The 12,461-nt window shown below is 43.8% G+C and overlaps 1 protein-coding gene across 1 annotated transcript in view; it reads left to right on the forward strand.

Annotated features, from left to right (window-relative positions):
• The window catches only part of MYBBP1A (MYB binding protein 1a), a 56,892-nt gene that overhangs the window by 37,045 nt on the left and 7,386 nt on the right, over positions 1 to 12,461 (forward strand). Inside the window, exon 24 of the mRNA XM_057375505.1 lies at positions 5,117 to 5,230. Within this exon, the coding sequence (XP_057231488.1) occupies positions 5,117 to 5,230 (114 nt within the window). The remainder of the gene's footprint in view (positions 1 to 5,116; positions 5,231 to 12,461) is intronic.

A 12,461-nucleotide genomic window follows, 5' to 3' on the forward strand; every position in this document is an offset into this window, starting at 1 on the left:
AGGAAATCAGTAGCTGGATTGGTAGGGGTTTAATCCATTACCATATTTAATGGCCAGGCCAGATGTCCTTCCCTGTGCAGGGTAAAGGTGGGTTGTATAACCCAGCAACCTCCACTCACACTCCTTTTTAGTATCTAAGGTGGGTGAGCACACCTGGGAATTACCAGYACACCTTGGTTACTGCAGTGTCTGCTCTTTCTTTCAGGAAGAAATCACAACCATTKGCACTGAATGGCATTTTGTGTAATTGTCGTAGATAAGAGAGAAAGCCACAGAAWATCTTAGGGTCAACACTGCCCTTAGTTATTGTTTGTTCTCTGCTCCCACGTGGACTGATAATGAGCATTTCTGCCTCATTTAGTCATATGYTTGATAGATATATGTGGGAGTGTGTATGTGTATCTGCTGTCCCTGCTTGAATAGACTTCCCTTGTATTTATTTTRTTTTATTATTTTACAATTTTTGCTATTTTATGGTTGTTTTTTAAACTGACATTAAGRAGAAAATATTTTGTTTAGGCAACTGGGTGGCTTCTAGTGCCCAGGATGCACTGCAGCATTCAGCTCTCTTTAGAAAAAGCTCTAATCTGGCTGTCAACTGCTTGTAACTATTCTCACACACACTCATTTCAGAGACTGTGCATATGGGGGGATGACAACCTTCTTTCCTGAACTGGACTGGAGTTTGATAGYTGGGACTCTTGAGTCTTCTGTCCATTTGTGAAGTGTTGATAATACTTGGCTCTCTCGTAAGGCTGTCAGGAACACAGCAGGCTTGATTTGGCACTAAGAAAATGCAGAGAATCTTTTATGATATTSGTGGGGACATTATTGTTCTGTCAGCCTCCAAAATTGCCAAATGCTTGTAAGACATTCCAAACTGGAATGCTGGGGAGGGCAGGAGGAAGAGAGACAACTGCGTAGTGGTCTCTACTCCATCCAGGTCTGTGCTGGATTTTGTGTGAGTACTCTCCAAATTTCAAATCGCTGCAGGTTTGTGATATGATAATAAAACATGCAGTTGATCCCTATATCATGTGTAAAAGACACATGAACATGTTAAGGGTAAATGACAAACTGCGAGAAATTACAAGSGTTGAAAGTATTGATGCAAAGGATTTGATCTAGCTGGGGTGGCTTGTCTTCTCCTAGGGTACTCTGTGTGTGGTCTTGTTTCAAAAGTCTCAGTGAAACCTCTGCTTCACAGAACAGAATATTGGCAGATTTTTGACTGTTAATTTYTGAAAAGATCTTTTTGGATTACTCKTATYGCCTCTACWGTTTGGTGGTGCTCTTGTGATGTGTTTCTTGAAGTGGCTGGGGATGGAAAGATTCTCATTCCAGGAGATGGCTTGAAAAATCCTCTGATCAGCCTMATTTTCTTTTTTAGGCCATTTTAATTAAAAACATTGAGTGTTTGCATTCGCAAAATGTGGGATGTGTTGAGTTGGGTAAGAAAGTGGCTTGTGGTATCTCTGACTAGCCCTCCAGAGCAAGTGTGGGGTGATAAACGTTCACTCCCACATGCATGGATGTCACATCTCCAACATGTGTGCTTTCAGCTGCATTGTGTCCATGTATTTGAGAAGATAAAACAAGGAAGATGAAATGCAAAGACAGAGCTGTTTCTCTGTCACCTCAWGGAAATGGTTCCTGAAGTTCTGACTGACTTTGGGTCTTCCCTTACTTCTGCAAAGTGCTCATACACTCAGCTACCCACCCCCCCCAATTAGGCGATAAAGCAAAGCTTTTGTTACCTGGTGAAGCTCCTGAAGGTCATGAAAGGTGTTCAAAACCCTTTTTGCATATCCTGCCAGGGACTATTCTGCTGGGAGTTACTCCATGCCCTCACAACCTGTGGTTTGATGTTTCTCAGTCCTGCCAGGTGAATTGTGCCCGAAAAGCCATTGCCGAGGTCTGTTTCTTTCCAAGGGGATGTGGCAACTTTTCCTGGTTGCTTTCTCTTGAGTGCATTTGCTTGTTAAGCAGTCTTCTGATGACATCCAGGATCCTTCACGTGCTTATAGATGGTGTGAGTGTTGTGTGATGGTTGCACCTCCTTCCAAAGAAAACTTGATACTCCTCCTGTTTGGTTCGAACTTGCTGAGGTGGGATGGCATCAGTGAGAGGAGTGAGAAGTGCCATTTCTTACTGGGTTAACCCTTGGATCAGGATCGAAGAACTTGATTTTAGTTTTGGTTCTGCTCCTCATGTTTTTGGCTGARTCCACTGATGTCAGTCCCCTCTCCCTGTGGTTTAACTTTTGCTGTTGAAGTGTTCAGTTTGCTGTGGAAAGATGGGCTGTGCAAAAGCTGTGTCTTAATAATAGCTCTAGGAACAGAGAAGTCATTGACTCTGGGATGAATATGATAGCCYTAAACTACAGCATAGCATGGTATGATGATGATGACCCTGCAGTTATTAGTGTCACATTTACTTTCTGACCAAGTTGTTCTTAGGCCAAATTATATTTCAACCAACAAGTAAATACTTAATTTTTGTTGTATCAAATGAGAAAAGTTGTTCATTCTTAGTACTAAATTACAATTAGCTTAAAAAACAACCAGGGAAAAGGATAATGTTGAGTAGAGTAATACCAGTGTTTTCATTATGTTAATTATGTGAAACTCAAAACCTTTTYGCTTTGCTGGAATCTTAATGCATAGGCTAGAGGTGTGAAAGTTCTGAGTGTGACAGAATTACTAAAGAGTGAAAGCACCAGCCAGGATCCTCAGATGACTGGATGTTCTGACGTCCTCATTTCTGTCATATAGAAGGGAATGCTCAGTTGTTTGGGATTTTTTTTCCTTTCTTTTAAAATACTTTTCAAGCATAGTGCTTACCGAGGAGTAAGTCTCATTCAGGGACTCTTTTCAGTGCACTATGTAAGTCTCAGGTCTGCAGAGCTCCCATTTCTTTGGATGGCTTTGATTTCCTTTCTTTTCCTCATTAACTTGCAGTGCTCCTACCCGCTAATGACTGGAGCAGTTCCTGAGCAGGCCCTTGTCATTGGAGCCTCTGGTGAAAACCTCTAGTCCTGAGATATCTCAGGATACCTTAACAYGACCCTTCTCTCTGCTTTGCACCCCCACTTGCAGTGTGAATGGATTTGTGATTGTCAGAGAAGAGCTGGTGCCTGGAGGTTTGTGACCCTGCCTGGGCCTTTCAGAATGAATTAAATGAATTACAGTCTTTCATCTACTCCGAGGGTCACGTTCTCTTTGTAATTGCACTGAAGTGACTTTCCACTACATTTGGTACACGCATGCAGACACGCCATAATTTGTTCTGTAAGACACAGCCACCCCATAATTACAAGGAACACATAAGTCTGCCTGCCTTGAAGATGGCATTAGGGTGTTCTCTCTCATTAAATGAGCATAAATCTTCTGACGTGGTCCTGCTAGTTTCCTGCTGCATTTTCACCTTCCAGTAAAGAACAGAATTTCTGTTTTGTGTAATGAAAGCTCTCTCTATTTGGATAATTCTCTTCACTGGCCATGCTGGTGCAAACTGGAGATAGGCCTACAAGGATGTGTGACATACCCTGTTGTGACATAGATACGGATTCTGGTATTTTCCAGGGAGCAACCTGTGTTGAGTATCCCATCTGCCCCAGGGAGTGTGTTGTATAAGAAACACAGACCTCCTTGAGCCTGCGAGAGGTTCTTTTTCACTGCCTACAACTCTGGTTGTTGTACTGCTCTCAGGAGATCCAGGAATTTCTTCGCTTTGCTCACTTTGAATTATTCAGTAAAGAGTTCCCTGGAAATGCTCAGATAGAAGTCTGGGTCTATTTTTAGCCGCCTGCTCCATGTTTTTCAGGTTGCTTCTTTTGGACCCAGGGAATATCTGGAGGCCAGGTTAGGTATCACCAAGTTGCTTTTATCTTTGAGGTCTCGGACTTTTGATCTCAATTATGTCTTTGATAAGGAGCTTCACAAACTTTGCTCGTTTGTTTTCTTTGATATGTGGTTAAAGAACAGCAGCTGTTGCTTTCTTTGGATGAGATTAGCTTTTATAATTCCTTAKGATTTTTGATATTTGTAACTGCATTCAGTTTTGGTCTGTGTGATGGCAGCAAGGGGCAACATATATGAATAGAATAGTTGCTCACTAACTCCGTGCTGCTACAAAAAATTCCCCTTTAAATCCTCTAAGCTATTTGCACTAATCCTCATTATTGTATTTTGTACATTTCTATATTTTGCTTTTGCCTAATGCTGCATTTTTGTGTTGTACCTAAGAAAGCCTAAAAATAGGAATTCTGGAATAGAAAAGGATGTGTAAGAAGATTGCAGATTACTGTTGGTTTTCTAGTGGCCACTCTTTTCATGGCTGTGTTGTTGTAGAGGCTTAATGCGCAAGTTTGACTCCGGGGCAAGGCCAAGTGCTGCTCTGAACAGCAGTTCCCATCTAGTATTACTTTGAAAGGAAGCATTTGCTCTCCTGCCAGCTTTATTTTTTTATTATTTGTACCTATTGCATTTGTCAGGGCACAGAAAAGGATGCGGTCATACAAAGGTGTTGCCTGAAAACTTGGGGAGACCAGTAGTGATGCCCATGGGGCAGCTGCTAAAGCATGTTTTGGATATTTATGCCTAAATCTAGAACKGTAATGATCCCTCTGTTCCCATTCAACCTTCTCTTTTGTGTATGTGCATTGAACCAAAACCCACCACCCTATYTCCTGAGGGTGACTCTAGAATGTTTTCTAACAGAGCCTATCACTGAAGGAGGGTACGTTTAGGTTGGATATTAGGAGGAAATTCTTCCCTGTGWGGGTGGGGAGCCCCTGGYACAGGTTGCTCAGAGAAGCTTTGGCTGCCCCATCCCTGGGAGTGTTCAAGGCGAGGTGGATACGGCTTGGAGCACCCTGGGCTAGTGGAAAGTGTCCCTGTCCCTGTTCTCGTCCCTGGCAGGGGGTTGGAATGAAATGATCTTTAGGGTTCCTTCCAATCCAAACCAGTCTGCGACACATATGTTGGTGAGGATATGCAGCCTTTGTAACCTGGCCTCCCCTGGATGGTGTGCATAGCTGTTTCCTTTAGCAGGGCATTTACATTAGTAACAGCTTGCCTGGAGAGTTTCATGTTCTCTCCCGTTTCTCTTTCAGGCCTCAGCCTGTTTCCTTCTCCACAAGGTTCTGCTACTTCATGAACTGAAGCTCTTCGTTACAGAGGAGGAATGGGAGGAATTGRTCAGCAGAAGCATCAGCCAAGTGACAGAGGTAACAAGCTCCAACATGTTGAATGTACAAATGACACGTAATGGGTACTGCTTTTATTAGTCTGGTACTTGGTTTCAGAGCTGCAGTCTGGGACTGTGCTCAGCTTAARTGGTCTTAGAGACCTTGTGCCTGCTGGCACCAGGTCTGAGCAGTGCCCACCAGGCTGGCAGAATTCTTGTAATGTTGCTTTGACAGCCAATTTTTAATAATGACACAGACATGGTTAAAGGGATAAAAGGCTTTTACCTCGGTATTTGGGATCCCAGGTGCACAACTTGATGGCAAGATGCACACCCATATTTAGCACGGATAAAAGTTTTATAGATTTCAGGAGTGAGCATATCTAGGATTCCCCAATAAGTGACTTAACAAATCCAGTGATGTCCCCCTATTCTAATGAATCCCCCCAGGATGAGGCCAGAGCTCAGTTTACACAAGATGTTCCTGAGGGAAGGCTTCACCCAAGGCTGGAGCCTCAGGTTTAAGATAGCACAGGGCACGCTGACCCCTTCCTCAGGATGTTTGGTTTCTCTGCCCAGCAGAACCCCAGAACTGACCTGGAATATCCAGCTACAGGAATCACAAGCATGGAGGCTAAGGGGTACAGGGGGATGCATAGAGGGTACAGCAAGCGTAAAAAGGAAAAGCAAAAATCATCAGGCATCAGTAACACCACTGTGATGTGCCTGGTACAGCTCAGTAAGGCTGTGTATGGATCCAAGAGACAGTGCTTAAATTCTGGGGAACACATTCATACAGATCAATTTAAGGTGGTTTTAAAAAAAAMAAACTAATGACCCCTCCCACTCCCCTCCCAAAATCCAAACAAAAGCCAAACAAAAACCAAACAAATAAAAACCAAACAAAAAACCATACAACTCCCCCCAAACAAACAAACAACAACSAAAAAAACCCAAAGCAACAACCAAAAAAAMCCCCAACCTACAAAAAAAGGGTATMGTGAACATTAATTTCAGGACATGTCATGGAAGTTCTGTATGGGAATGATCTTCAGGGCCACAAAGGTAAAGCTGAGGTGCACTGGCCTTTTGGCCTTTGGTGCGTTGCAGGTCTTCAGGACCAAACTCTTTTGCTAATATTTATATCACAGAAACCCTAAAATACATTAGCAAATAACTTGTAGAGAAGAAACAGTGACAGAAATTGCAGAGTTCCTGAGTCAGTGGTAAGTGCAAATTGCACCTGAGGACAGTTTTTGGGTGCAGCTGTTATGTGGGACATGATCTGTGGGGCAGGAGGTTGAAGAAGTAAATGCTGTTCACTTGTGTTCTTGTGGATTGAYGTGGGGGAACCACGCAGCCAAATTGATGTTGTGATGTGGTGACTGCACTTTGTGACATGGGATATTCCAGTCTTGGAGTGCCTACGTAGCTGTAATAATGACCTCTTTCTACGGGTAGCTTTCATTCTTTACTTACTTCTTCAGATGCTGKTTACATGGTAATTTAGGCTATTCTRTAATTTGCTGTATTGAAACAAAACAATTAGATGTGTTTCTTTCTKTCAAGGAGAAACGAAATCTAAGGAAGTTTAAAACAAACAGTTTAAAGATGCTGTTTATAATTCTGGAGAAAGTGGGTAATCCTCGGTTTCATTAAATACTTTTTATTTAAAGATTATATCAGGAATCCAGTGGGTGGAGTTGGGTATGATTTTTTTTCTCAGCTACATAAAACATGCCACTCCTCCCAACCTGGTCATCTCAATGTTTCTCTCTAGCAACTGAACACACRCAGAACTCAGTGATTCACTGGGAAACCGCAAACATTTACAATGCCTTTATGTTGTCCTTGTTAGAGAGGGTTTAGCATTTTGCAACCCATCCAAGTTTCTAATGAGCTTTGCTACCAAAGTTTCCTCGGTGCGTCTCATTTTTGTGGTCATGCAGGTTTGAAGAAAAATTCCTGAGAAATACTGTCAGTTTGTTTGGGTTGTCCAAGGTTTACCCWGTGGGCAGGGAGGCTTCCTATACTGTTTAATGGCAGTGGCATATAGGTGCTGGTTGTCTTTTTGGCCTGAAAAAGCCTGGAGATAACATTTTTACAGACTGCTGTTGTTGTTCAWACCTGTGTGGGTTTTGTCTCACTCCCTCCTGCTCCCACCATGTACTTAACCCAGCTGGTGTGCCACTGTGGAACTGGCAGCTGCACGTTWAATGTTGCTGTAGTGAGAAGGGGTCAAGGTCTTTATATTCCACATAACACTTTTGATTCAGAGCCAAAGGTTGGCACTTGTGCTGCAAGGCTTTCAAAAGCTGCACAGGGAATTCTGTGTCTTTTTGGTGGTGCAGAAATGCTCCCTTCTCTGAGTAATAGCTGTAGAAACACTTGGCTCCATGGTGCAGTAGAACAATATTCATAGTGTCACTGATCTCTTTTGGAGAGGGTAAAAAAATCTCTTGTAGCAGAAGTCAGAGATTGGAAATTGAGCAAATTTAGAATCTGTAGAAAGTATCTATTTGTCAAAAAGAGTATTCCACCATTAAAGTAACTTGCTGAACAATTTATTAGCTCTGAATCTCCAGGGGGAAGTTGTGTGCTCAGCTGAGAGAGAAGCTAAAGTTTGGGTAGAAGATCCAGGCCTGATGTTGAAGTTACAGGATGAGTTTGTTTGGGAAGAGCTTGGACTAAGCAATAGTCCTTTCTGTCACTGCTGTCCTCACACRCTCCTGCTTAGTTGGAGGATTGGGAGGACGTTTGCAGAATTCTGGGTTTCCCCTGCAGCTCAGTCTCATCCCTTTTCTTCTGAGACTTGTTTCCATGGGCCATTCCTGGTCAGCTGTGATTTCAGAGGCGAGTATGTAAGAGGGTAGATGTTGGCATGTGGGTGCTTACCTGTGAGAACCTGGACTGAGAGTGTGGGATGCTGTGGAAAATGATATTTATTGCCCTACTTCTGCTTGAAATGTCTGCATATTTTGTCATTGGCCATTCCTGCCACTATCCCTCACAAACAGCTGTTTTAAGAGGAAAAAAAAGATAATCTAGAATTATGAACCTTTCTTTGACCCAGGGAGAGGTTTGCAATTCTTTAATTGATGTGCACTGTTAATTCAAACAGTGCTGTTGCTCACAAGGAGACCATCACCTGAAGGCTTTGCCACACTCTGTGTCCTCAGTCACATTTGCAGCTCATAGGCTGCAGCTCCCCAGGTGCAGGACTACCATGGCAGGCTTAAGGCTGTCAGAGARAACAAGGTATTATCTCCTGGTGCCTGCCTGCTTATCTTGTCTCACCCCAGGGATTGCATTGCATACCTGCTGACATCCCTTGGTGAGGAGCATCCTCACCAGGGAAATCTGCAGGGCTTAGGCAGTGATATGAGCTGRAACTGGTGAAGAAGCAATGTGAGACAAGTGCAGTCTTGGATATCACTGAATTATGCAGGCAAGGCTAAGAGGCAGAGAGGRAGAATCAACGGCCAGGAACATTAAGTGAAGAGACAGGTTCCCAAAATAGCAGCTCTGGCTGCTGCGAGGCAATGGCTCTTGTGCTTACATAAGCTAACTTGACCTTTTTTGTTCCCAAATTGTTTAAGCGTGCTTATAAAACATACATCAGAGCCRTGAGGGATCCATGTTTGCCCTCTCCTTATTGTCAGCGAGGTAGGTCTTGATATCCCATTGGGTACTTTGGTGTTGACTTGTTCGTGTGAGAGTCCTGCTTGCTGTTGATGCTCTTGGCTTGTGCTGCTGGGTCACCTGGGCAGAAAGCCTCATCCACAGCCTGCACTGCAAAGTTGAGGAAGCAGAAAAATAGCTCTGGCACAGTTTTGGCCTCCCAAGTCCTAAATAGTTACTTTACACAAAGCAGAACCTTCATACAGTTGTTCAWGTCTGTTCTAACACTGGGGATCTGAATGGCTCAGTTGTCTTCATGGTATAAAGCAATAGAGTTGTTTCATGTTGTAARTGACAGAGCCCACTTGTGGTGCTGGAACATTTGATAACAACATCTTCAGTTGGAGAGCTTTGTTCTTTATCAGTAGGTGTCAAAGTGCTTCACAAAGGAAATTCAAACCAGAGAGTCGTTGATGTAATGGAGAAGGTGTTTTGCAGAAACCAAAGATATAATGGATTTGTTTTGCTGAAGTCGTTCATCCTGTTTTACTGGTGACACTGCTTGGCTGGGAGCTGAGCCAAGAATCAAACTCGGGTCTCCTGAGATATCCCAGAGACCCTTTTTGTGCATGGACAATTGGACTGTCTCTTAACTTTGCTTCAGAACAGCCCTGTGTGTTGGCTAGTCATCTCTGTCCCACAGTCATCCCTGCTGACTGTTGTGAGTTCAGGCTGCCCCGAGTCACACAGTGAGGTTATTACAGAGCCTGAAAGGACCAGTTGCCCATTCCATGCAGGAAACTCTCACCCAGTTTTGGTGGGGGATCTCTGGGTTTGCTGCTAGGGCTCACACACTCTTGTTGGCTCTATCCAGCACCTCTCAATTTGATCTTTCAKCTCTCTGGTTTGTCACTGTGTGCACCTTTTGGTGTTTGCTTCCCTTGTTATATTTCTGCTTTCTTTTTGATATGCAACAAAATTGCTGTCTTGGCTTTGGAGAGATCTTGAACCTGTGCCAATTTTTTAGTAACTCAGTGACAGATTTAGGGCAGGAAGTTCCAGGTTCTGAATATATAATTTCATTACCTTTTTTTGTCATCCCTTTCCTAGGGACCGGCTTGCTGTCCTGAGTTGAGGTGCTCTGTGTAACTCCCAAATTACTCTCAAACTCCCAGTTACAATGTGAAAGTCAAAGGGAGTGGGAATAGTCCAGAAAGTACATATTTAATGGCTGTGAACTTCAAAACAGAACAGCCCTTGGAAAGCTGTTGTTAAAACTACTTTCTCTGGCTTGAACACAGTGGTTACCTGATGTTTTCCTTTATCTTTCTTCTGCAGTAAGAACATCATAAGAGACAAACTTTACTACTGTTTTTCCCTTTGTTTTGTCAGTATCACACGTAGACAGTGTTCCAGCTGGCTGTTTGAAACCAAACCGGGATCAAGGCATCCTCCACTGTAAAAGTGATGACAGAATCTGATACCTAAGTTCAGTGCAAGACCAAAGCACTCCCAGTTACCAGTTCTGAGGACTTTCAAATAATTACACATAATCCCAGTGAGGTGCATTTGATGCCTCCATACACTAGGTGGTTGCTTAGGCTTGGACTGGGCAGGCATGGATGTAGGCAGATGGGGAATTACATGGCCTGGGAGGGGATGCCATAGATAACCCTAGACCAGTTTTCCATATCATGTGAAAGTTACTGTGTGCTCCCTGAAGACCTCTGTTGTGTGGCATCCCAGGGTTACTATTGTGGTGTTTGATGAGGGCTTTAAAATAACTATGTGGAGCTACTGAGGATGTGTGGGGGAGAGAGGGAAGTACTGTCTGGCCTTCCAGTGTAGACATGCCCTTAATTTCTGAAGGGCATCACATTTGATTATCAGTATTTTAATTTGTAGGGAGATAAATTATTAAAGTGAYTTAATCAGATCTCTAAAAAAGCCATTCTTCATTTTTTTTCCTTGAAGATTGTCTGAAATTTTATSTGTCCATCTTTATAAATTCTTAATTCATTGCCCTTTCTCAGCCTCTTAGCTTGTAAAATGAGGCCAGCAGTGATTTAACTGATATCTTCGATATGCTTTCAGAATACTGGATGTCTCTGTGGAGGCTTCCTTCTCCTCTGTTCCCTCAGCTGTCCTGTGTGGTTTTTCTCTGCTGCATTTTCCTATGGCTTTTGGAAAAAAAAATCTGATCATTAAACTTGGGAGAGTGTTGATATTTTCTGTGAGAGTGACTTCTGGATTTTTTTTCTCTTCCCTCTAATAACAGCCAAAATAAACATCACCAAAAATATCTTTTATTTACATCCTTTAGTATGTGGGTCTGCTTAGTCCCCTGTCTTCTCTTTCTCTCAGTCAGGGGCAACCATAGACTTGGTGGTTCCCTCCTTTCGGGAGCATTTCTTGATGACTTGTTTGTTTTACAGATGCAAAGGAAGTAAGTTTTGAACATTTAGACATTTAGTCTTTAGAAACTTAGTGAGAGAGAATGCTGGAGGAGGTGCTCTCAGCAGCAGCTGCTGTGCTGGTCAGGTGGTTAATGTGAGAAGCTCTCCCGTGTGCCTGCTTACCTGGTGTACATGGAGTTGGAAATGGATGTGGCTCTGTGGGTGGATGGAAATTGGAGTGAAGAGATATAYTCCTCTTCCCTCCTCCCTTTGTCTTCCAGGATTTAGCCTTAAGTTCTGGTTTGGGTTCAATCAAATGGTGAATATTATCGTGAAAGGAAGTATTTGGGACCAGCCTGTCTGGGTTTTGGGAAGCTCAGAGTTGATTCGTGGCTCTGTCATGGCTTGTGTGGCTCAGTCATAGTGGGAATGATGCTGACTTACCTCCTTCCTCTCAGGAGAAGCAAAAGCACAATTACAGGCAAGGTGAGGGTGTTCCCATGGGATGATAGTAAGAGCTGTGAGCATACAGAATACTCAGTCCTTCAGTTGGTTGTCAGGTTGTCCTTAACCTCTCAAAGACACAGGRAGGCTCTGCCCTTCCCAAACCTCCCCTGTATGGTGACGTGGGAAGTCTTGTGCTTTGGCTCAGCTGCTGGACATGGCTTGTGGGGCCCCAGATGTGCTTGCTGGGCCCCTCTGGGTGTGATTSCACCACAGGGACCCGAGCCACACCACCAGCAAAATCCCAGGCAGTGTCATTGCTCTGGGATCCTGCATGCAGCACGGAGGTGAGGCACAGCTTGGATCTCAGCATTSGGAGCTCAGACCTCTGCCACTTCCTCGTTGTGGCTGGGGACATTCCAAGGGGTGGAACCTTTGCTGAACACTGTTGCTGGAGAAGAGACTTTACCTGCAGAGCCCTGGGCTGTCCAAGGGTGTAAGGTCATGGAGGGATGTGTGTGTGAAAGGACTTGGCACTGTGTCTGTCACATTGATCCATCAGTGTCTGGTCTGCTGTGAGAGAAGGGGATGGATGGAGGTAGCGTAGTGTGCAGAAACAATGCAGATTGGCARGGCTTCTCCAGCTCTCATTGAAGGATCTGTCAGACTGATCCCACGGAGGGGAAGGGCTGTTTGTTTCAAACAATGGGCTGGACTGAAGAACATGCTGGGAATGCATAAATATTAAATGGTATTTGTCTTTGGTGGCAGGGCAGTCTGCAGCACTTGAGATGCTGCTGTGTCCTGTGA

The sequence above is a fragment of the Malurus melanocephalus genome, unplaced genomic scaffold, assembly GCF_030028575.1.
Source record: "Malurus melanocephalus ecotype Western Australia unplaced genomic scaffold, MMel_1.1 scaffold_251, whole genome shotgun sequence".
NCBI lineage: Eukaryota > Metazoa > Chordata > Aves > Passeriformes > Maluridae > Malurus > Malurus melanocephalus.